This window comes from Bos grunniens, chromosome 2, assembly GCF_055505025.1.
Source record: "Bos grunniens cultivar Pamir isolate PY7600 chromosome 2, Bosgru_T2T1.0, whole genome shotgun sequence".
Lineage (NCBI taxonomy): Eukaryota > Metazoa > Chordata > Mammalia > Artiodactyla > Bovidae > Bos > Bos grunniens.
Window position 1 is genome coordinate 105,984,443 of NC_141166.1, and position 24,025 is coordinate 106,008,467.

At 35.2% G+C, this 24,025-nt stretch overlaps 1 protein-coding gene across 4 annotated transcripts in view; it reads left to right on the forward strand.

The window, feature by feature from the left end:
• Positions 1-23,435, forward strand: part of SCN2A (sodium voltage-gated channel alpha subunit 2) — a 137,897-nt gene extending 114,462 nt beyond the window's left edge. For all 4 annotated transcript variants that reach the window (XM_086370587.1, XM_086370594.1, XM_086370581.1 and 1 more), the window contains 9 exons: positions 3,599-3,753; positions 4,904-5,077; positions 8,537-8,659; positions 9,853-10,134; positions 11,398-11,451; positions 14,023-14,160; positions 14,531-14,635; positions 18,189-18,459; positions 20,029-23,435. In XM_086370587.1, coding sequence (XP_086226713.1) covers positions 3,599-3,753; positions 4,904-5,077; positions 8,537-8,659; positions 9,853-10,134; positions 11,398-11,451; positions 14,023-14,160; positions 14,531-14,635; positions 18,189-18,459; positions 20,029-21,224 — 2,498 coding nt within the window. In that variant the 3' untranslated portion in view covers positions 21,225-23,435. The remainder of the gene's footprint in view (positions 1-3,598; positions 3,754-4,903; positions 5,078-8,536; positions 8,660-9,852; positions 10,135-11,397; positions 11,452-14,022; positions 14,161-14,530; positions 14,636-18,188; positions 18,460-20,028) is intronic.
• The last annotated feature ends 590 nt before the right edge of the window (positions 23,436-24,025 follow it).

A 24,025-nucleotide genomic window follows, 5' to 3' on the forward strand; every position in this document is an offset into this window, starting at 1 on the left:
AAAATTTAAGTTGAAGGAGTAACTTATTGTTTACTGTTTTGTCAGGTTATAATGGTACGAATTGATTAATTTACATTTAAAGTGTCCATGAACACTTTGCCATTTGATACTGGAACACATTCTTAAATAAATGTGGTTATGTTATTAAAAAGGAACTGTCCATGAATAACAATTACCTGTATCTGTCAAGGTCAAATATATATTATTAGTTCTGAATGATACTAGATAATCAATAATGAAATATCAAAATATACTGAGTGATACAGTATGGGGCACCATGTCATTGGAGTAATACTAAGAGGATTTTGTGAAGAAAGCTAAAATTATGTTATTTGAGGTGTGGATCAGTTATCTCTGGAACAATAATGTGTACCAAACCACTCAAAACTTATCATATAACAAAAATCGTATCTTTGCTCACAAGCCCATGGCTGGCAAGATGATTTTGCTGATCTTGGTTGGGATTAGTCCTAGAGCTGAGGTCTTAGATGAGACAATTGCCTGACTCAGCTCCATCCACACTCTGGCCCAGGCTTGTTCTCATGGTGAAAGCAAAGGAGTGAGAGAGGAAGCCTAAATGCCAAGCACTCATCAATCCTCCACTTACATCAGGTTTTCTCAGTCCTGTTCACCAAAGCAAAAGTGCAATCCAGATTCAATGTGGGAGTGTACTACAAACAAAGAGGCATAAATATTAGTACAATAGCACAGACTATGACAAATCTCTATTGTAGGTACAGAACTGTTTCTCTAAAACCCTAGGAATCACTTCATCCTTAACTCATTTTTTTGGTTAATATCTATTTAATAATTCATCCTATGTCTTAGCCCCAAATTCAATATCATATAATAAATGCTTAAACAAAAGTTTATTTTAATAATGATGATAGTAATGCTATTTAATTACAACTAATTCTAGAAGTGTTCCCTTCATTTTCATTTCATTTAAGAACATTAAAGCTGTTTAATTTGAACTTTAAGCTAATTTTAAAAATATGTGATTATGCAAGTGTCAAAATTGATGTCAATAGATTTAAGAGTTTTGCAGATGAGTACATTACATACACCTATTGCTTTTGGACTTGAATGCATTAGAGAAAACAAATATTTATGTATTCATTGTCAATTTTTAAATTATTTCAGAGGAAGAGATATTTTTTCAGCATGTTATGAGGGAAACCACTTTTTTCTACTCTTTCTTCCAAAATTTCTGCACATATATCAGTGAAGTTAGTTGATTTTGAAAAAAAATTATGACTTCACAAAATATTCAAGAGGTTAGATATATCACAAAAATAATTTATGTAGCATTAGTTGTTATTCTTTCCCAGACAATTAGCTTATTTTTAGGGTCACAATATATTAATAATAATATTTATGGTAATATCAACATTTGTTTTTTGTGAAGTTAAAAAACATTTCAGTATGAAATATAACCAACCATAACATTATAGAACACAATAATAAAAAATACATAGACACTCACCAACCAACGAGAAGGCAATGGCAACCCACTCCAGTGTTCTTGCCTGGAGAATCCCAGGGACGGGGGAGCCTGGTGGGCTGCCGTCTTTGGGGTTGCACAGAGTCGGACACGACTGAAGCGACTTAGCAGCAGCAGCACCACCACCAACCAACTTTAGCAGTTTGAATATTTTTGTTTTATTTGCTTCAGGTTTTTTGTTTAAGAATAAATCAGATACAGATTTGACCCCTTTTGGACCCTTTCCTTATCCCATCCTTTGCTTCCCTCTCAGAAATGAACCAGTGTCCCAAATTTAGCATTTATCCTTCCTGCTAACATTGATCTTTTTATATTGAACAGTATTTTTTCATCTCATATCCTCTTTAGGGGAAAAAAATAATAATTTCAGTTCCACCTAGTTCATTACAAATATTTTCAAGGCATGTTACTCTTCTTAATCCTTTGGGAGACATAAATGTGAAAAAGATCACCCTCAAAGAAACAAGAAATATATGCTATTTATTTATTACTTGAAACACTAATAATATTTAAGAGGACTTCATTAAATTTTCATGAAACAAATTATATGATCTGGCTGACATTATAAAGTAGCATCTGATAAATATCTGTGCATTAAAATCTTATGCTTCTTCAAAATGAGGTTTCTACTTTTCTATTCCTTGAACAAGAGGTCTCTGTCAGAGTCAAACCTCTATGTCAGGAATCTTCTCTTTCTCACACCCCAGCGCCCCCATATACATGTGCTGCCAGGTCCTGTTACTTAGTAGACTCTTTTGCCCCTGACCATTGTCACCACCATCACCCTTGTTTTCACTTTCTTTCATGTTACATTGACTGAATCTTCTAGACTCTTGACTACTTGTCCATCTTTTGTCTTCTAGCCATCTGATGCCTTGTACAGGCATAGATCATTCTAAATCAATATTCTTATCAGGTAAATCTTCATAACTCCCAAATAAACCCTTTAGTGTTGTCCCTATTAGATAGCACACAAAATCTAAGTTCTCTAACTGAATCTTTCAGGTCCTTTTCAGATTGGCTCTAGCTGTCTTTTCTGGTGGTAATTCCCAATTTTCTGCTTCATACAATTTCCAAACTTCCCTGCCACCAAACTTTATTTATTTCATTGCTTCTCCATTCCTTTGCAGCTCTATGTATTAGATTCTAACACATCCTTCAAAGTTTAACCCCAAATCCACTTCTGTACAGCTCAGTATTAGGAGTTAACCTGCTGGTAAACTCTAACAAGAGTTTTCTTTCTATAACTATGATATCTATGGACAAATCTTCCCTAACGAAATGCATACTGTGTTTAGAGACACAATGCGTTTTGCATATTCTAGTATTATAATTGTCCAGTATAATTCCTTGAATAAACAAGTATGCAATAAATATTTGTTGAGAAGCCTTTGATCTAGTAGACCACAAAAGTGTTTGTTACCTTATTGCTGATAATGGCTGGAGTTGCAGAAACATACATATTCAATAATAGTAGGATCTTTATATCAGTTCTTGTTTATCTCTGGTTATCTTATTTAGAGAAGTATTATGAAACTTTCCAAAATTCTATTTAGTGAAGTCGCTCAGTCGTGTCTGACCCTTTGCGATCCCATGGACTATAGCCTACCAGGCTCCTCCATCCATGGAATTTTCTAGGCAAGAGTACTAGAGTGGGCTGCCATTTCCTTCTCCAGGGAAAATTTTATTTACTTGTGACTAAAAGGGAAATGTTTACATTGTATCATTAAGTGAACTAATTAGAAATCACATATAAAGTTCAAATATGAGTGGAATTATAGGATAGGGATAGGATGGAAATACTAACCTTTGGTGATTTCTTTCTTTCTCTTGTTCTGTACTGAGGTTTTATAATGTAATACATTATACTATATTATTAGACCATTATAATAGCCCCATAAGCACTAAAAAATAGTTTTTGGATGAATGATTTTAAAATGTGTAGATGATTTCTATGTCTACAAGTGAAAGCCATCTTAAAAAATAAAGTTATTTATAATGTATCAGGTAATAATGTAGGTGAATCTCCCACCCACACAAATATGCATAATCAAAGAGTGATATTTTTTCTTCATTTGCTTTGACATATTTTAGACTGTGTGCGGAAGTTTAAGTGTTGTCAGATAAGCATAGAAGAAGGCAAAGGGAAACTCTGGTGGAACTTGAGAAAAACTTGCTATAAGATAGTGGAGCATAACTGGTTCGAAACCTTCATTGTCTTCATGATTCTGGTCAGCAGTGGGGCACTGGTAGGTAACATGATCTGCTCCTTTACTTTTACCTGAAACCCTTTACCTTTCCCCTCAATCAACCTCCTACTGCACAAAAAGGTGTTTTCACAAGAAGGTGTTTGTGAAGATGAGAGACATTGTATGATATTTTTAGCACAGTGTGAGGGGCTCGCTAAGTAGCAACTTTTATTGTTCTGCCGTAGGCCTGAGATTGAATCAAATTTAGATCAGTATGATTTTTTGTGAATATTTAAAGTACGACCTTCTAACTTTTAGTCATCAGAACCAGTTCCTATTAAGAATCAATATGTAGACAGGGTATGGGATTATCAGCTAAGTATCAATCTGCTTAGCATAAGCTCCATTGCTCTGTTCATGCCAGTTCACTAGGGCCATCCACATTGAAGGGTAAATAGATTAAATTACCCACAAGCAGCAAAGTGAGATCATTACAGACTTATTTTATATCTGATTTCACTCAACAGAATGGTCAAAAAACCAACAAAAATAAAAACCAATTTCTCCTTTCTCCTTGATCCAGATCACCAAGTCCTGATAGTTTTTCCTGTAAAAGGATTGAATTATTAATAGACAAATGCTCTTTTCGTTCCAGAAGACCCAGGGACTCCTGCAAATGAGTTCCCTTGCCCTTTCCAAAGAGCTCTGCAGAATAGTGGCAAAGGGAGGTTGCCACTAAGGGACAACTATATTCATGCTCAGATTGAGCTAGAGAGATAGAGAAAGCAAAAGACTAATCCCTGCCCCTTCCTCAAGCTAAGGGGCTCTTTGTCTTACATTTTCATCACTAAATGGGTTTAGGGTTACAGTCAAGCAACTCTGCACTGAGCAAAGCATATATGCTCGCAGATGGTTTTGTGCCTCCTATTGTAGACAGAAGCAGCTGGCAGTGTCTCAAAAATTTTAAGCTCTGATGGGATATCCTGATACCAAAATTTAAAGATTATTTGAATTAATTTATTGGCTGAAATGCCCAGTTCAGAGTCACTTGCATACAGACAACTATAGAGCAAAATGCAGCTCTGGGAAGCATGAAGTCTTCCAGCCTTAGGTGCCTGAAAAGATGCTTGCAAGCATGAGTTTTTCTAATAAAATACCAATTAGAGACAGTTTATGACAATGAAATTCAATGGAGTTTTTTCACTTACAGGCCTTTGAAGATATATATATTGAACAGCGAAAAACCATTAAGACCATGTTAGAATATGCTGACAAAGTTTTCACTTATATATTCATCCTGGAAATGCTTCTCAAGTGGGTTGCATATGGCTTTCAAGTGTATTTTACCAATGCCTGGTGCTGGTTAGATTTCCTGATCGTCGATGTGAGTATTCTGCATGTTATTGTTTCATTTCACTGGCATGTGAATGGTAACTTCTAGTCCTTGCTTGGTGTCTGGCACACAGTAGGCACTCAGTACAACTGCAGGACCCCAAATATAAATGATGGGTCCCATCTTCCCAATAAGAAAATGTCCCAAAGCATTTTTTGCCAGAGTTTCACAGACAAAATAGTTAAATTAATATTTAAAATCCCAAGTTACACAAAGGAATATATAAATGTAGAAATTTTGCTTTATCACTCTCACATATAACTGTATTTAAATTCTTCACGGGCATCTTTGATGTTCACATTTTTGTCATCTCCAGAACCTGTTGCAAAGTGTGTCCTGCAGGTGTATTAGTAATCACAAAGGAATATGAAAGTCCAAGTAGCAAGAGACATTTCTTGATTTATATGATTATAGAAACAGATTAGCTATGAGCCAATTACTTAAGAGTTTTATGAAACTATATTGGTGTTGAAAAAATATATTAATAAGACGCAGTGCCAGAAAGTAAGAGGCTTTAAAAATATGAATATGAGTTTATTCCCTTACTTTTGAGGGAAATTTTTGAAGAAGATCTTAACCAGACAAAATTTTAAAAATCAATTTTATTTAATTTTGAAGATATGCTTCTTAAATGCCTTTAAATTAATAGTTAATTTTGTCTAGAAATTTAAGGCCTTTTGTCTAGGAAAAAACTAGGAGAGCCAGAGGGAACAAGGGCCAGGAAACCTGGAGGGAGGGAATAGAATGATACTCAGATTAATTAAGAAGAAAGACACTGAAATTTTTAGGAAAGAAAAATGTGTGTTTTAAGTACTGAACTTTAAGATAATATTCTGTTGATTATAATAACTCCTTGGCAATTAAAGAAATATTATTATATATAAAATTTACATATACCAGAAAAAGAGAAAAATGGACTCTTTCACGGAGAAAGTTAGTTTTTATAGTTGTAGGTGAAAAAAAATTCAACTTAATTTAGTAGGAGCTTTCTAGTCATCAAACAATTAAATTTATAAGAAATAAAGAGATTTCTTTGAATTTAAGAGACTAAAATATCTTTTCCTTTTGCTGAATCTGCATAAAGCAAGCCTATTATTTATATTAACATATAAAGCTACATGCAGAATTATATCAAAAGTTTACTGGTGATAAAATGACAATAATACTTTAAATCACATGTGTTTGAGCACTACGAGCAAAAGAAAAACATACCATGACAATACCAGTTCTTTTATTTGTATAATGAGATTATGGATGATACTTTATTTTCTGTCTGTGGTTATGATACACTGTAAATTTTTAATAAACATATCTTATGTTTACTATATCCATGTAATAATAAAGGCATTAAGTCAACACTACCTAAATATAAAGAAAATCTTAAGAGAAATGTGTGAGCTGCTGTTCATGTTACCTAGTGTATTCTGATGTTTACCTTCTTGGATTTAAGAAAATTATTATGATAATACATTAAGCTAATTAATGCCTTGATTTATATCAAACATGTTTATCAATCATCTATTTTGTATGGAAGACACAAATATGTATGCCATTTTCTGGGCCTATGGGAGCTTACAGGCAAGTAGTGAAGATAGATATGTATACAATGAGAAGATGACATCTCTATTAGAAGTTTCATCTGCTTCGCTGAGGAAGAAGCACAGGCTTCATGAGGGCAGTGCAGTGTGAACTGGCATTTGAAGGATGTCAGTGTCAGCAGGTACAGATGAGGCAAGGGCATCAAAGCCTTGAAGACACTGCTACATGCCAAGCAGGGCTTGTTCAACCACCAAGTAGTCCTATAGGATAAGTTCTGTGCCACAGGGTGAGGAAGAGTAATTGGTTGATACTTTGTAATTGGTTGATAAGAAACTTAAGTTGGAGAAGAGATTGAAGGACCTGAGATGCCATTCAAAGAGATTTATTAATAGATCTATGATTTAGTGATTGAATAAAGAAGCTATTGAAGAGTTCTCGAAGATACTCTTCTGTTCAAAAGTATCTATGGAAAGTGAAAAGAAAAGCTCACCCAAGAAATTTGCTGGAGATGTCAGTGATGGAATGGAAGAAAATTACTATTCAGAGGCCAAAAAAAGAAGACCAGAAAGAGAAGATCTACATGTATCTCCTTTTCATATTTAGCAACACAAGACACATAAAATTGAATGTTTACTACTTCTTTAGCCAATAAATACTGTCCCTGTTCACAATTTTTTTCTTATGTCTAACTTTTATTTTTCATTCTTTAATTTATACCTATCTCTTTTTCATTCTGTCTTCAGAGAAGATAAAGTACTATAAGTCCTCATGTTTTATACCTAGAAAATCTTCACAATAAATGATAATTCAGTAACTTTATCTTTCATTTGTCTTTGAAGAGATTTGCAAAGCCTAAAAATTTAGATTTTAGGAAAAATATAGAACCTCCTTAAGACAATTTTATAGATTAAATTTTTCCAAATTTAATGGTTTTTCTATTTCATATTACATGTGCAAAATTAGTTTGAATAAGTCAAGTTGTGTTGTAAAATATTTTTATGTGCCTCATTTACTTCTCTTAAAAAAATGTAATACCACTAACACCATATTCTTAAAAGCTATATTACACATCTGTTCTCATTTTCCTGCTTTTGAAATTCAGGTGCACTTTAGGAGAAAATATCTTTTCTTTAGCTTATATAGTTTCAATGGGCTTTCTATGTATTTTCAAAGGAAATCAGACATTTCTGTGCCACCTGTGGCAGTTATTCTTTTCCTTTCTCGCTGTGATGTGATGTTACAACTTATATCAACTACATTAGCCATCAGTATAAATAACTAAAGGAAACATTGTTCTGACAATTTCTAATTAGTTATACTAAAATCTCAACTTTTTAAACTTAATGATTTCAGTTTTCCCTAATGAATGATCTTAGGCCTTCACACTGACATTTACAAGACTAAAGCACTTTTAGAAATCTAGATCTTTCTGAGTGTGTTTATATTCAGAGTCAACTGTGTCTTGCATACTTTTCTTGCATACTTGTACTAGGTTTTCTTTTCTCTTTCAGGTCTGCTAAATAATATGAGAAATGATAAAGTTTTATAAATCTATAGATGAAAATTTCATTTTGGTATCATTCTTTTTCTTTCTTTACATTTAACTCTTTTAAATTTTCTTGTCAAGAATCTTGATAAAAAGAGCATATATTGCTGCTGCTTTTTCATTAAGTTTATAGCAATGGTTCTCAAAGTGTGGTTCACTGGCCAGTATCATTAAGCTTAAGTGGGAACTTAAGGAAATGCAAATTCTCAGGTCTCATCCGAACCTTGGCCAGCCATCTGTGTTTGCAACAAGTGATTTTGATGCTCACTAAGGTTTTGGAACTGGTTTATTGCATACAGCAAGGCTGAGTTGTGTAAGCTTTTTTGCCTATAAATAAGACAATTGTGTTGCTTTTTTCTGTATAGGTCTCATTGGTTAGCTTAACTGCAAATGCTTTGGGATACTCAGAACTTGGTGCCATCAAATCCCTCAGAACACTAAGAGCTCTGAGGCCGCTGAGAGCCTTATCCCGGTTTGAAGGAATGAGGGTAAGACCAAATGCTTTAGTATTTGTTGGAATTATAATTGAAAACAGGGTTTCCCTGATGGCTGAGGTGGTAAAGAATCTGCCTGCAATACGGGAGACCCGAGTTCCATCCCTGGGTCAGGAACATCCCTTGGAAAAGGGAATGGCTACCCACTCCAGTATTCTTGCCTGGAGAACTCCATGGACAGAGGAGCCTGGCGGGCTGCAGTCTATGGAGTCGCAAAGAGTCGGACACGACTAACACTTTCAGTATAAACTGCTGTTTTGAACCTTAGACGTGACACATCCAGGTTAAATTTGTCTTCTACATTCATATTCATGTAACCAATCAATCAGTAATATTTGTCAGACATCCATAAATGACACTGTTGGAGGCACTCACACAGCATAATCCCTGAATGATGGCTTCTAATTAGAAGCAATGAGATTGCTTCTACCTAGACTTTTTTACTCTGTGGGAAATTTCTAGCATGTTGTGTAGACTTCTGATGTGAGTCAACATTAGTTATGTTCATTCCAGTTTATAAATGTGAAGGAAATCCCACTCACTGTAATTTGAAACCACCAAATCATTCCTCATCGTTTTTCTTCCCTGCTCCATATGATGTCTTCTGAGCCTTTTAAAGTCCAACCCTGGCCTTTTTGCTCTCAAACAAAGCTGAGCTAGCTAAAAAGTAGGTCAGCTGTGGAAATCTAACACTCATTTAGAAAGGTGGTACAAAGGAACCGGGAGGCATTTGTACTGCCAGTTGTCATCCCCTGGGGCATAAAACCTGAGACTACATACCCTCAGCACTGAGGAAATTATGATGCCCTGTCCAGGTAGGCTTGGCCATTCAAAAAGGAACTTTTAGGTGTTTTGTGATGTTTTAAAATAGTTCCTTAGGATTTTCTTTGAATGTTGCAGACACAACCAGAAATGGATGATATATGGAGGAATATGTGCTTCTGTATTTGTGTGTGTATGGTATCATGAAAGGAATGGCTAGCTATTAAATTCTTTTCAGCTTACCAATTTAAAAACCTGTTTTACAGTAGCTATCTTAATTTTTTAAAAAGAGAATCAAGCTTTCAGTACTAGAATGATTTTTATATTTTCTCTGTTGAGTTTTCATGTATAATGACCTACATTTCTAGTTCTTCCATAGATCTGACTCTCTTTTCACTTCTTTCCCCATCTCACTGCTGTGCCAGGTCGTTGTCAATGCTCTTTTAGGAGCCATTCCATCCATAATGAATGTACTTCTGGTTTGCCTGATCTTTTGGTTGATATTCAGTATCATGGGAGTGAATCTTTTTGCTGGCAAGTTTTACCACTGTATTAACTACACCACTGGAGAAATGTTTGATGTCAGCGTGGTCAACAATTACAGCGAGTGTAAGGCCCTCATAGATAGCAACCAAACTGCCCGGTGGAAGAACGTGAAAGTCAACTTTGATAATGTGGGACTTGGGTATCTTTCTCTGCTTCAAGTAGTAAGTAACCACTTTATTATTATTCACTGTGATGTGTTACTAAAATGAATATAAAATTCTTCTTACTCATTGTTTGCAATACATATTTCCTTAAGCCCATCTGCCTAGATTCTTCCTTAATCGTGGATGAACTGTCTTTTTTGCACCATGTTGGAGACTGGATGGCTATATAAAGTTTAAAGTCTCCCAGACTATGCCTTAGGTTTCCAGAACAAGTCTCTGTTACTGAAATTTCTACGTAGATTCCCACTGTCTTCCCCAATCTGAGCAAAGTAGAGGCACTGGCCCGAGGATAGGATTGGAAAGGTAGGGGAGGGGTGGTAGATTTCTGTCCTTTGCAGATACCAGACAGTATCTAAACCCTTGGCAAGTCTCCACTCACCCAACTTTCACGAACACCATAACCAGATATTCCCCTCACATGGGCTCCTACCTTGATTTCCATCTTCCTGCCTGTTGCTTCAATGCTTTAAGATAGGGAGATTGCTCTCTTGCAAACAAAAACCTTCCTATCAAGTCTATTATGCCTGCTATAATTTCATAAAATTCCATTTAGCTTCTCAACTGACCATTCTAAGTCATGTTCACACGCTCCCTGAGTTGATCCACTAACACGATACCCAACACTAGATGAATTCTGCAGGGTCCTGTGGCATTAAGAAACTGAAAAACAAATGTGCATGACTTGTCTTCAGAATTACTATGTCTCTTCAACCAAAAATTTTAAAAAGTAAATTGGAGTTAGGTATAATAGTTTTTAGATTATAAAGTTTCTTCTTATAGAATAATTGCCTCAAAATAGTATATTTGGTAATTTCAAGAACAAACCATCATGATTGGTGGTTGGTGATAATATCATTTAGAAAAGATAAGCAGAAAAGACAACCTTAAGATCAAATAATGCAACATATTTTTCAGTTTGTCTGAAGGTAATACTATATACGTGAAATTATTTCATGTTGCATTCTTGTATATATACATAAGAGTCAAAGGTTGTTGATAATTGATTTTATGATAGCACATTGTTATAATCTATCATGATTTAAGTATAGATGTTAAAGTCACATAGAAAGATGTTATGAAATATGAAGGAAGGAATTTCAATGCATATGTTTTAAAACTTTGCCAAAAGATTTTAAATGTTAATTTCAAACTATTTTATATACCTGTTTTTGAATAAATCTTGGTTAATAAATCTTATATTTAGTCTCTTCTAGAATTATAATTTGGGGAAAAAAATTCAATGGTGTGACTTTTTTTCAGGCCACATTTAAAGGATGGATGGATATCATGTATGCAGCAGTTGATTCACGAAATGTAAGTCTATTTAGAGGAAAAACTGTTTAATTAGATCTAGTGACTATTTCTACAGTGTTGTAATTTACTGATATTGTCAATAAAATAAAACCATAGGTCAATTTATACAGAATATCTGCATTAGAAAAATAAAATATTCAACCTTACATTACTTCTTCCAGAACTTGATTTGAATGTATTTCTCTGTTCACTGTGAATGTTCTAACATATCTTTCCTAGTGTCTAGAATAGCAACTGGCACTTAAAAATTTGTAGATTCTATTTGTTCTATTTGTAAATAGAGATATTTTATTTTTGGTTCTAATAGTTCTAGCCATGAATTAAAAGCCCTTATAGGCGCTCTCTTCATCTGTCTCAGATTTCCTCCAGCTTTTGATATTCTTTTGTGATAGGAAACTCTGAATAATGATAACAGAAAAAAAACAAATATAATCATATTTCTTTTCAGAAAGTAAGATTTTATGATAAAAAGGGCTTTCATAATGTATCTTACACACATCAGCACTTTTGAAATTTTTTGTGGTAATCTCCATATAATTTCTCACTATTTAACAATGAGGAGGGAAATCATGTTTTAAAAAAGAGATTGGTTTCTCATACATTGTCAGAGCATAGTAATTAAGCTCAGATGTTATATCCCTGACACCAAAAACATGTGGTAACTTAGAGAGAGTTCCTGAATTTTTTTCACCTTATTAAAAAAAAGAAACTATAAGAGCTTGACACCCTGCATTTTATCTCTTTTATTATCAGGAGTCCCATTTATAGGCTCTTTTGAATAATATTAATAATTTATAATTTATTACCACTCACTATGTTAAAGGCTTTCTTACATTATCTCATTTTCCAAAGTAGTTTCCTACCTATTTGATTAATTCAAAGTTCTCTCCACCTTTCTAATCAATAACCTACATGACATACAAATTACTTTAGGTTTCTTCCTTAATAACTTAGCGAACACTACTGTATTTTGTTGTTCAGATGCTCAGTCATGTCTGACTCTTTGCGTCCTTATGGACTGCAGCACACCAGGCTTCCCTGTCCTTCACTATCTCCCAGAGTTTGCTCAAACTCGTGTTCATTGAGTCTGTGATGCCATCCAACCATCTCATCCTCTATTGCCCCCTTTTTCTTCTGCCTTCAATCTTTCCCAGCATCAGGGTCTTTTCCAACGAGTCGGCTGTTTGTATCAGGTGGCCAAAGTATTGGAGCTTCAGCTTCAGCATCAGTCCTTCCAATGTTGATTTCCTTTAGGATTGACTGGTTTGATCTCCTTGCAGTCCAAGGGACTCTCAAGAGTCTTCTCCAGCACCACGGTTTGAAAGCATCGGTTCTTCAGAGGTCATACTAGTATATAATCCCTCAGCATTCAAACACCTTACAAAAGATGAAATTCACTTGGCTTCTAAAAGTATGGAAAGTTATTCACCCTTACTCTTGTTTAGTCAAGAGAGAAGTGCAAATTTAAACCAAAATTAAATATTACCTACATACTTTCCTGACTGGCAATATTTAAAAGTCTGACAATATCAAGTACTGCCAAGAACTGCAAGAACTCTGGTATGCTGGGGGTGGGGTGGGGGAATGGGAAAACGGGTAAATATTCCTTTAAAAGGCTCCCTGGTGACTCAGATGGTAAGGAATCCACCTGCAGTACAGAAGACCTGAGTTCGAACTCAGGTTCAGGAAGATCTCCTGGAGAAAAGAATAGCTACCCACGCCAGTATTTTTGCCTGGAGAATTCCATGGACAGAGGGGCCTGGCAGGCTACAGTCCATGGGATCGCAAAGTGTCTGATGCAACTAAGTGACTAACATGTTCACTTTCATTTCTTTAAAAGAGTTGAGCATTATCAACATTATTCATACTTAAAAAAAAAAAACAAAAACAGAACTGTGTTGGATAAGAAAGCACATCATTGTTACAGAAACAGTACTTAAGACCTGCTAAGTACAATGGATCAATAGACTCATTTTCAGAATGGAAAGATACTACTGATGTACTTATGTCAACACATATGGTAATAATTCTAGTCTAGCAAGAGAAATATATAACAGAAATCAAACCCTTACTCTTACCTATTACTATTGGCCAGGTTCTATTCTAACACTTCTCATATAGTAATATATTTAGCCTTCTGAATGACCATATTAGAGTTGGTTCTGGTTTTTTTTCCATTTTAAGGATGAAGAAACTGAGTCAGAGAGAGTAAAATTTGAAAAATTTTAACAAAAACTAGTGTAACTGTAGCATCTCTTCTGTAGGAAGAAGAAGTCCTCACCCCGCATGCCCCACTGGGGTCTTAAAAGTGCATTCATATCCTAGGCATTTATTGGATGAAATGAATTTTAATTATTCAGACTTTTCTATGAGTTGTTTCATTTTCTCAAGTCAATGAAAGAGTTTGGAGACTCTTCAATAAATGTGTTAAACTTGATCTTTCCTAAAATCTGTTTAACTTTTTAAAAATTTCCAGTGATAGAGATATGCTTTGAGAATTGAAAATTCACTGATGTCTTTTCTATGAAACAATTTTTAGGTCTAATGGTTATCATTTTTTATACTTTGTAGGTAGAATTACAACCCAAGTATGAAGACAATCTGTATATGTATCTGTATTTTGTCATCTTTATTATTTTTGGTTCATTCTTTACTCTAAATCTTTTCATTGGTGTCATCATAGATAACTTCAACCAGCAGAAAAAAAAGATAAGTATACTAAAACTTCATCTTTGCTCTAAAGTGCTAACTAAATATACCCCAATGTTTCTTTTGGCTCCAAGTGCAGTCATTAAGAAGAAAGAATATAAAATTCAGAAATTATTTTGACTTAATCATCTATTAGTTTTTAAGTGATTGATAATTCAGATAGCTGAATTACTATCAGCTGTCTGAAAGTACTGATATTTCCAGTACAGAAATATGACTAATTTACACGTTGAATATATGCATATCTAAAATACATGTTTGTTAGTAACTTTAGAATAGAATGTGGAGACATTTTTGACACAATTACTAATATGGATTTTATAGCTAGCAAAGAACATGATTTTTACAAGTTTTCCTTTCATTTCTTTACTTTGGAGGTCAAGACATTTTTATGACAGAAGAACAGAAGAAATACTACAATGCGATGAAAAAATTGGGTTCAAAGAAACCACAAAAACCCATACCTCGACCTGCTGTAAGAATAGCATACTTTCATCACTAATAAAAGCTATGTTATCTATCACTTTTATAGCCCAAATTGCTAGATACTAATTTTCGTGTATTTGCAAAACAGTTTTAGTTTGCCTTAGTAATGTGACCAGATAGCCTCAATAGTCTAAGTATTTGGTATTTTTTAGATACATAATATGTAGAAATTATGTAATATATTTTATACACAGACATAAAAATATATAAGTAAAAATGTTCAGGCTTATATACCAATATTATTCCATAGGATTGACATCACTGAGGAGCTTCTAATAATGTAGAAAAGAAAACATATTCATATATACATAGTGTGGAAATATTGAATGTTCTCAGAGTGCAGTGAGGACCAATTGGGATAACTGATACGTCTTGGATATGCCCCATATTCTGTCCAGCTCTGCAGATTGAATGGAATCATTAATGAAACAAGTCATAGGTCTTGTTTGTTCCTGGTTTTTAAGAAAAATTTCCTATTTCCTCCAAGCATCTTGCCCAATGTATGATGCTAAGCATTTGGAATTAAATACTAAACAGAGAGTCTATTTGGTAATCAAATAGTCACACCAACAAATAGAAATATCCAAGAAGGAAAGAATCCATTTAGCTATGAGAGCTGATAAGAAAGAAGGGGCTGATTAATCAGGGAAGGCTTTACTGAGCATGAGCCTAGGCCTGAAGAAGAATGAGGAAGTTTCTATAGGCCATGTAAGAAGAAAAGAGGAATGTATATGTGAAGGTCTTGAGGTAGGAAGGCCGGTGAGGCTGGAGTGCAGAGGCTGGGGGTTCATTTGGGACATGGTGAGAATGAACAGGTTAGGATGGTCCAGACTTTTCTGGGCTTCTTAGGCCACATTAAGGCAAGTCTTTGTCCTTAGAGCAAAGCGAAGCCATTGAGCAGAGCCTGGTCAGTTTGGGTGTTGTGACTGTCACTGAACCAGCATTGACAGAGGCAGTGTGTGCGGTACAGACTCATTGTGGAACTATTTCAGGGGTGATAGGGAGCCTGAACCAGAGTGGTGTGGAGATGAATAAAATGGATTTGTGAGCTATCGTAGGAATGAAATTAAAAGGTTTATTAATTGAATATGAGACGTGAAGAAGGAAGCAACAAGGATGACTCATGAGTTTCTGCCTTACATGCTGGAAGAGTGGTGTCACACAGAATAAGAAGTAGGGACATGAATGGAGAAAACAACTGGAGATGCTGGTTTACAGAATTTGAAAATCAAAAGGGGACTCTGAAAGAGAATGAATGTTGAATGAATGTTAGAAGTAGTAGTAAAATTTCTAAAGTAGTAAAGTTTCTAAAGATTGAGAGATTAGTTTCAGAGCAAAGCAGCAATTCTAGAGAGGAAGAGATTGAAGAGAAAGGGAATAAATATAGAATAAAACTGCACAGGATGTGGCTCAAAAACAGTGTAGATTACATTACAGAGGAAAAGGGACTGAGTCCTCCAATGATTTTGGAGTAGTATATAAAAAGATAGGTGTGGACATCAATATAATATAAAATGACAAAGAGGTAGAGGAATTTCTTTATAACAATTGACTTTGGTGTTCTCAAAAAAGAAGTAAGAATACAGGGCAAGAGAATAAGAAATTTCTAAGAAGTTTGAAATTATCCTGGGAGCAAGTGAGGGACAAAGGATTGCTCATCATTATGAAGAGCCAAGACAAAGTGAGAGAACATAAGCCTTAGTGAACATGGCTTCCAAGGCTATACAGCTTCCTCCAGCATATTCTGAAATTTAAATTGGAGACAGTGACTGTGTAGTGGAGTTGTATATTGATCTAACCCACTGGAAAACTAAATGGGCAAAGAATCTTAAGAGATTTTTGGTGAAAATGCTGACATGAACATAAATAGCAAGTTGCTGCTTTTCAGCCATTTTGAATCTGCTTCACTCTAGGTGCTGTATCTGTGGAAGAAAATTGATTTTTTAATTAAATAAAAGCAAACCATTTGCAATAAAATGTCGTACATTTTATGAAACATGTAAGCACAAAATTGTCTGAGATCACAGAGTGCTTAAAACTTAAAACGGAGTTAGGATGCACCAGACTGAGAAGGGGAGTCTAATAATGCCCCTTGACAGAAGCATTATGACAGAGGAGATGGATAAACAAGATAAAGCAGTATGGTACAAGAGTAGTAGCAAGTATCAGAAGGGTAGAAATAAGGGGAACATAACCAGACTTGGAAAGGTAGACTTCAGTACCCGAGAGCTAAGAACAAGGGGCTGAGAACTGGAATTAGACGCATTTAAGTTGAAGGAGGCCCTCGAAGAACAGATGCAGCTGAAACAACATAAGTCCAGTCCATCGGGCTAAGTATGTATTCAGAGAAAATACATGTTTTATTTATGTATTTATTTATGCAAAAATCAAATGTTATTTTTACAAAATATAACAAACCAGTACTATTTGATATCCCAGAATTCCAGTATGGAGTAATGGATGCCTCTACTAGTCGGGCAGGGGCACAACACTAGCACAGAGAATCCAGACCAATAAAGGCATCCATCTGGAATGCAGACTATGAGCGTAGATGCAGCAGAAGCTCTGTAGTTCTAGTTGAGAAGGTAGAGGACGACCTAGCAGAGGTGAGCCAAGTTCCAAGCTCTAGGATGAGGAATATTGAGCACATAGAGGTGAAACAAAGGAAAAAAACAGGGCCCAGTGAACATAATTGGTTTACAAGATGAGGCCTTAACTTCATAAACAAGACATAAGGCTAGTTAGTGCTTAGAAATTAGGTCCAGATTGAATAGAGCGAAGTTTGAACATCTAAATTTTAAGCTATACTTTTTTAAAAGATGATTTTATTCTTTTTTTTTTTAAAGATGATTTTATTCTTGTAGCAGTTACCTCATATAAACTTCATTCTGCTTTCCTTTGTCTTAACATCTTACATAACCATAGATGGGTCAGCAAAACGAAGAAATTTACCCTGGTATGATAGTATTAAATAAAATATAGAATTTAACTGGATTTTACCAACTATTCCACCAATGTCCTTTTACTTGAACTATAATTTTAAAAGCATCTTCTCAGCTGAACCTTAAGGTAGAATTTAAGATGCTGTGGCTTTGCTGCACATAGTGGGTGGGGAATATAAAGGAAGAAACTAGGGTGAAAATGACCCCAAAAAGCTAGAAAAGTATTTATTCATTAGTTCTTCAAAGTTAATTTTGATGCTCACCCCAAACACAGAAGATAACAAAGATTCATTATAGTGACCAATATTTACTGTCTACTGTACACATGGTTATGTTTTAGGCACTGAGAAACTAAAAGGTGGTTCTTAACATAAAGTTAGTTTACAAAATCTGCTATCATAAACAGTATAAATAGAACAAATACCATTTGGAAAGAGCTGGATATTCCAGTATACAAAATTTTCTTCCAAGTGTAAACCAAACATGGAACGTTTTGTAATAAAAGCTGTATTTTCACATTGTTATGTTAAAATCAGATAAGTTGGACTTGATTTGTTTTTCAGTCTCTAAGGGAATTTCACATACTCTTTTTTTTTGCAGAACAAATTCCAAGGGATGGTCTTTGATTTCGTAACCAAACAAGTCTTTGATATCAGCATCATGATCCTTATCTGCCTCAACATGGTCACCATGATGGTGGAGACTGATGACCAGAGTCAAGAAATGACCAACATTCTGTACTGGATTAATCTGGTGTTTATCGTTCTGTTCACTGGAGAATGTGTGCTGAAACTGATCTCTCTTCGTTATTACTATTTCACCATAGGATGGAATATTTTTGATTTTGTGGTGGTTATTCTCTCCATTGTAGGTAAGAAGAGGTGCTTTCACGCAAGTGAAATTTTTAAGAGTAAAAATTTGTATTTTAAAACTTTAAAGTATTTTTCATTAATACTTTCTCATTCATCCCAAAATTTCAAATAAAGTCTAATGAAGAGTCCATTCTCAGCTTGTCATTTATCTAACTGTGTGCTGTGCATGAAATTATATGAAGAAAAAGAGAATTTATATTATTTATATTTATATTATATATGCAGCTTTCATGTATCATCTTGAGCCATGCCAGAAGAAAATAATTGCAACTTTGGCATAATAAACAGTCATACTCCTGTGGTATAGACAAGTATTGCTCTGAATAAACAGTTCACACACATGTACACATATTAATCAATAGAAGTAGTCAAATAATTGTCCTTGATAATTGGAATAGCATGTTGTGTGCTTATATATATTCACACTCAAACAAGCCTCATGTCATCTTTGGGTTCAGATAATTTTCTACAGTGCGTAATATTCTTTTTCAAAAGTAGACATTTTGTTCAAAAAAATCAAAGCAGATTCATTTCATCAATACATATTGCTTGTGTGTAGGATGTTAAATCAGGTGCTGGAAGTAAAGTTCTGCGTGTTTGAGGAAAGAGAACATACACATAGAAAAGTAGTATTCCACTGTGTATATACTTTTGCTGGTTAAACAGAACTTTGAAATAAGGTGTCACTCCATTTGATCCCAGTGATGGTGCTATAGGGAAGGAATGTAGTGATTAAGGGAGGGGACTCCTGGGTTATACAGACCCAACCTGGTGCATCCATGTTTTCACTCTTTACCAGTTCTGTGACCTATGGCAACAGGGATCTCACCTCTCTGATCCCCGGTTTCCCAAGAAATATTTTTGTAAAGTGGTGTTGTGAGGATTAAATGAGATTATGAAAATAAATGCACTTAGCACGTATCTATAGCACAAAGAAAAGACTTAGTAAACATTAAGCCTAACCACCACCAACAAAACTATTTAACAGCTATTATCACCATTTGGCAATGCATAAAATCATTGCCAGGATTCAGTCCCAAGTATGTCTGTCTGGAAAACCTGGGTTGTCTCTTCTGCCACCTCCCAAATAAAACTGATCAAACCATCTGAGAAGAATAAGTCTCATATTCCTAATCTAAAATCCCATGCTTTATCCATTAGTCCTTATGCAAATACTAGTATAAAACTAGTATATCAGAAACATAAATCCATTTCTGTACTTCACTACCATATACATTGTGTCTTTTGGTATATGCTTAACTTGAACCAGGAAAAATGACCATTAATACCTTCAGTTAGTATAAAACTGTTAATGTTATAGCACTAAACATACCAGTTTCATTTTGCTAAATGAATATTGCAGATTATGTATATGTAAATATGTGTGTGTGTGTACCAAATTCTCGTGTCCACATTTTATAAAACTAGTCTGTGCATGTGTGTATGTGTATACCTAATTCTCATGTCCACATTTTGTAAAAATAGTTAGTGCTTATCTTAGAAATGTACATTTTCGTTTGCTGCCATTACATATAACATGATTTTTGTTGTATCTTGGCTTTCCATAGGTATGTTTCTGGCTGAGCTGATAGAGAAATATTTTGTGTCCCCTACCTTGTTCCGAGTGATCCGTCTTGCCAGGATTGGCCGAATCCTGCGTCTGATCAAAGGGGCCAAGGGGATCCGCACGCTGCTCTTTGCTTTGATGATGTCCCTTCCTGCGCTGTTTAACATCGGCCTCCTGCTCTTCCTGGTCATGTTCATCTATGCCATCTTTGGAATGTCCAACTTCGCCTATGTTAAGAGGGAGGTTGGAATTGACGACATGTTCAACTTTGAGACCTTTGGCAACAGCATGATCTGCCTGTTCCAGATTACCACCTCTGCTGGCTGGGACGGATTGCTAGCACCTATCCTCAATAGTGGACCTCCAGACTGTGACCCTGAAAAAGATCACCCTGGCAGCTCAGTTAAGGGAGACTGTGGAAACCCGTCTGTTGGGATTTTCTTTTTCGTCAGTTACATCATCATATCATTTCTGGTTGTGGTGAACATGTACATTGCTGTCATCCTGGAGAACTTCAGTGTTGCTACTGAAGAAAGCGCAGAGCCCCTGAGTGAGGACGACTTTGAGATGTTCTACGAGGTTTGGGAGAAGTTTGATCCCGATGCCACCCAGTTCATAGAGTTCTCCAAGCTCTCTGATTTTGCAGCGGCCCTGGATCCTCCTCTTCTCATAGCAAAACCTAACAAAGTCCAGCTCATTGCCATGGACCTGCCCATGGTCAGTGGGGACAGGATCCACTGCCTCGACATCTTATTTGCCTTTACAAAGCGTGTTTTGGGTGAGAGTGGAGAGATGGATGCCCTTCGAATCCAGATGGAAGAAAGATTCATGGCATCGAACCCCTCCAAAGTCTCCTATGAGCCCATTACAACCACTCTGAAACGCAAACAAGAGGAGGTGTCTGCTATTGTTATCCAGAGGGCTTATAGACGCTACCTCTTGAAGCAAAAAGTTAAAAAAGTTTCATGTATATACAAGAAAGACAAAGGCAAAGAAGGTGAGGGAACACCCATCAAAGAAGATATCCTCATTGATAAACTAAATGAGAATTCAACTCCAGAGAAAACCGACATGACCCCTTCCACCACGTCTCCACCTTCCTATGACAGTGTGACCAAACCCGAGAAAGAAAAATTTGAAAAAGACAAATCAGAAAAGGAAGACAAAGGGAAAGATATCAGGGAAAGCAAAAAGTAAAAGGAAACAATATTCCATTTTGTGATCAATTGTTTACAGCCCGTGATGGTGATGTGCTGGTGTCAACAGGACTCCCACAGGAGGTCTATGCCAAACTGACTGTTTTTACAGATGTATACTTAAGGTCAGTGCCTATAACAAGACAGGGGCCTCTGGTCAGCAAACTGGGACTCAACAAACCAGAGAAACAGCATCGACAGGAGGTTTCTGTGTTCACAACCAGCTGACACTGCTGAAGAGCAGAGAGTAATGGCTACTCAGACTCTAGGAACCAATTTAAAGGGGGGAGGGAAGTTCAATTTTTATGTAAATTCAACATGCGACACTTGATAACAGTAATTGTCACCACTGTTTATGTTCTAACTGCCACACCTGCCATATTTTTACAAAACGTATGCTGTGAATTGGTCACTTTTTTTTTTAATTCACAGGTTGTTTACTATTATATGTGACTATTTTTGTAAACGGGTTTGTGTTTGGGGAGAGGGAGTAAAGGTAAGAAATTCTATGTTTCTCTATTGTATAACTGGATATATTTTAAATGAAAGCATGCTGCACTTCTCATTCTCATGTAAAAAAAAAAAAAATCATGTCACAAAAGGGAAGAGTTTACTTCTTGTGTCAGGATGTTTTCAGATTTTTGAGGTGCTTAAATAGCTATTCATGTTTTTAAGGTGTTTCATCCAGAAAAATTTTACTGTGCCTGTAAATGTTCCATAGAATCCACAAGCATTAAAATGTCATTTTATTTTTACATAATTCATTACATATACATGTATATATGTATATGTGCATGTATATACATATATATGTATACACACACACACACAGACATATACACACACCATTACATAGTCATTCTGAGTCCTGGCAGCATGACTATAACATTTTTGATAAGTGTCCTTTGGCGTAAAATAAAAATATCCTATCAGTCCTTTCTAAAAACCTGAATTGACCAAAAAGCATCCCCCACCACCACTTTATAAAGTTGATTCTGCTTTTTCCTACAGTATTGTTTAGCCATCTTCTGCTCTTGGTAAGGTTGACATAGAATATGTCAATTTAAAAAATAAAAAAGTCTGCTTTGTAAATAGTAATTTTACCCAGTGGTGCATGTTTGAGCAAACAAAAATGACGACTTAAGCACAGTATTTATTGCATCAAATATGTACCACAGAAGTAGAGTTTGCAAGCTTTCAACAGGTAATATGATGTAACTGGTTCCATTATAGTTTGACGCTGTCACTGCTGCATGTTTATCTTGCCTCTGCTGCTGCATCTTATTCCTTCCACTGTTCGGAAGTCTAATATGGGAAGCCATATGTCAGTGGTAAAGTGAAGCAAATTGTTCTACCAAGACCTCATTCTTCATGTCATTAAGCAATAGGTTGCAGCAAACAATGAAGAGCTTCTTGCATTTTATCCTTCCAATCTTAATTGAATACTCTATGGTAAAAAGCCCAATGTACAAACAGGTTGCAAGCTGCTTAATTCTGTTGAAAATATATGGTTAGAGTTTTCTAAGAAAATATAAATATTGTACAAAGTTCATTTTATTTTCCTTTTCCGCCTTTTTGTACATAAATGAGAAATTAAAAGTATCTTCAGGTTGATGTCACAGTCACTATTGTTAGTTTCTGTTCCTAGCACTTTTAAATTAAAGCACTTCATGAAATAAGAAACAAAGACTAAAATGCAGTGTAGATTCCTGCTTTTTATTAGTACTGTAAACTTTGCACACATTTCAATGTGAAACAAATCTCAGACTGAGTCCAGCATTTATTAGCTTTCATAGTGATGCCTTATCATCGAAAGAGGCTTAAGGAACGATGAGTTGATATTCTTGGCATTGCTTGAATCAGATGGTTCCACCTAGTCTTTTTATTCTGTAAATCATCAGTCTTTTCCAGTGTTTGTTTACACAGATAGATCGTATTCTTACTAACCCATATGACACTAGAACTTTATCAGATATGATATGAGATCCAAGCTTTATTCCACAAAAATCGTATAAATGAAATTATATTACCAGTCACAGCAAAACATTTTGTGTTTCTTTCACAAGCGACATTAAATGTAGATTCTTTATACTAAAGCTATTGACTTGTAGTGTGTTGGTGAAATGCATGCAGGAAAATGCTATTACCATAAAGAACGGTAAACCACATTACAATCAAGGCAAAGAATAAAGGTTTTGCTTTTGTTTTTGTATTTAATTGTTCTGTCTTTGTTTCTATCTTGGAAATGCCATTTAAAGGTACATTCTATCATGTAAAATGATCTATCAGAAAAAAATGTAAAAAATACACATGAAATATAATAATTCACCTTTAAATTTTTCATGGAATGGAAAGTAATTAAGAAGAGTGTACTGGATATCTAGTTTTAATATTGGCCAAAAACCTAGATATGGTATTGGATAGAGTAGTGGAAAATTACATAAATTAATAAAAAATTGACTAACATTTTAGCTTGTGCATCCTTTCTCCTTCCTGTCTACCTGCTGCTTTGTTTTTGTCTTGTTATTCTCTTTTCCTATTTTGGTTCCTTCCCTATGCATCCTTGATCTACTTTTCTATATACCTTTCATCACTTCTTAAGCTCTCAGTATTTTTCATTAAGGGTATTCTCTTTGTTTCTTTTCTGCTTGCCAAAGCTTTTGTTTATTACCGTCTATAGGTAACAGAGTCTGTATACTTAGACTTCTAATAATCTGCTGCACCACAAAAAGTTCATACATCTTCATATCTATAATTTTGGGGGCAAAAGTTCTAAGTGAGCTTGGATCTCACTCTTCATAA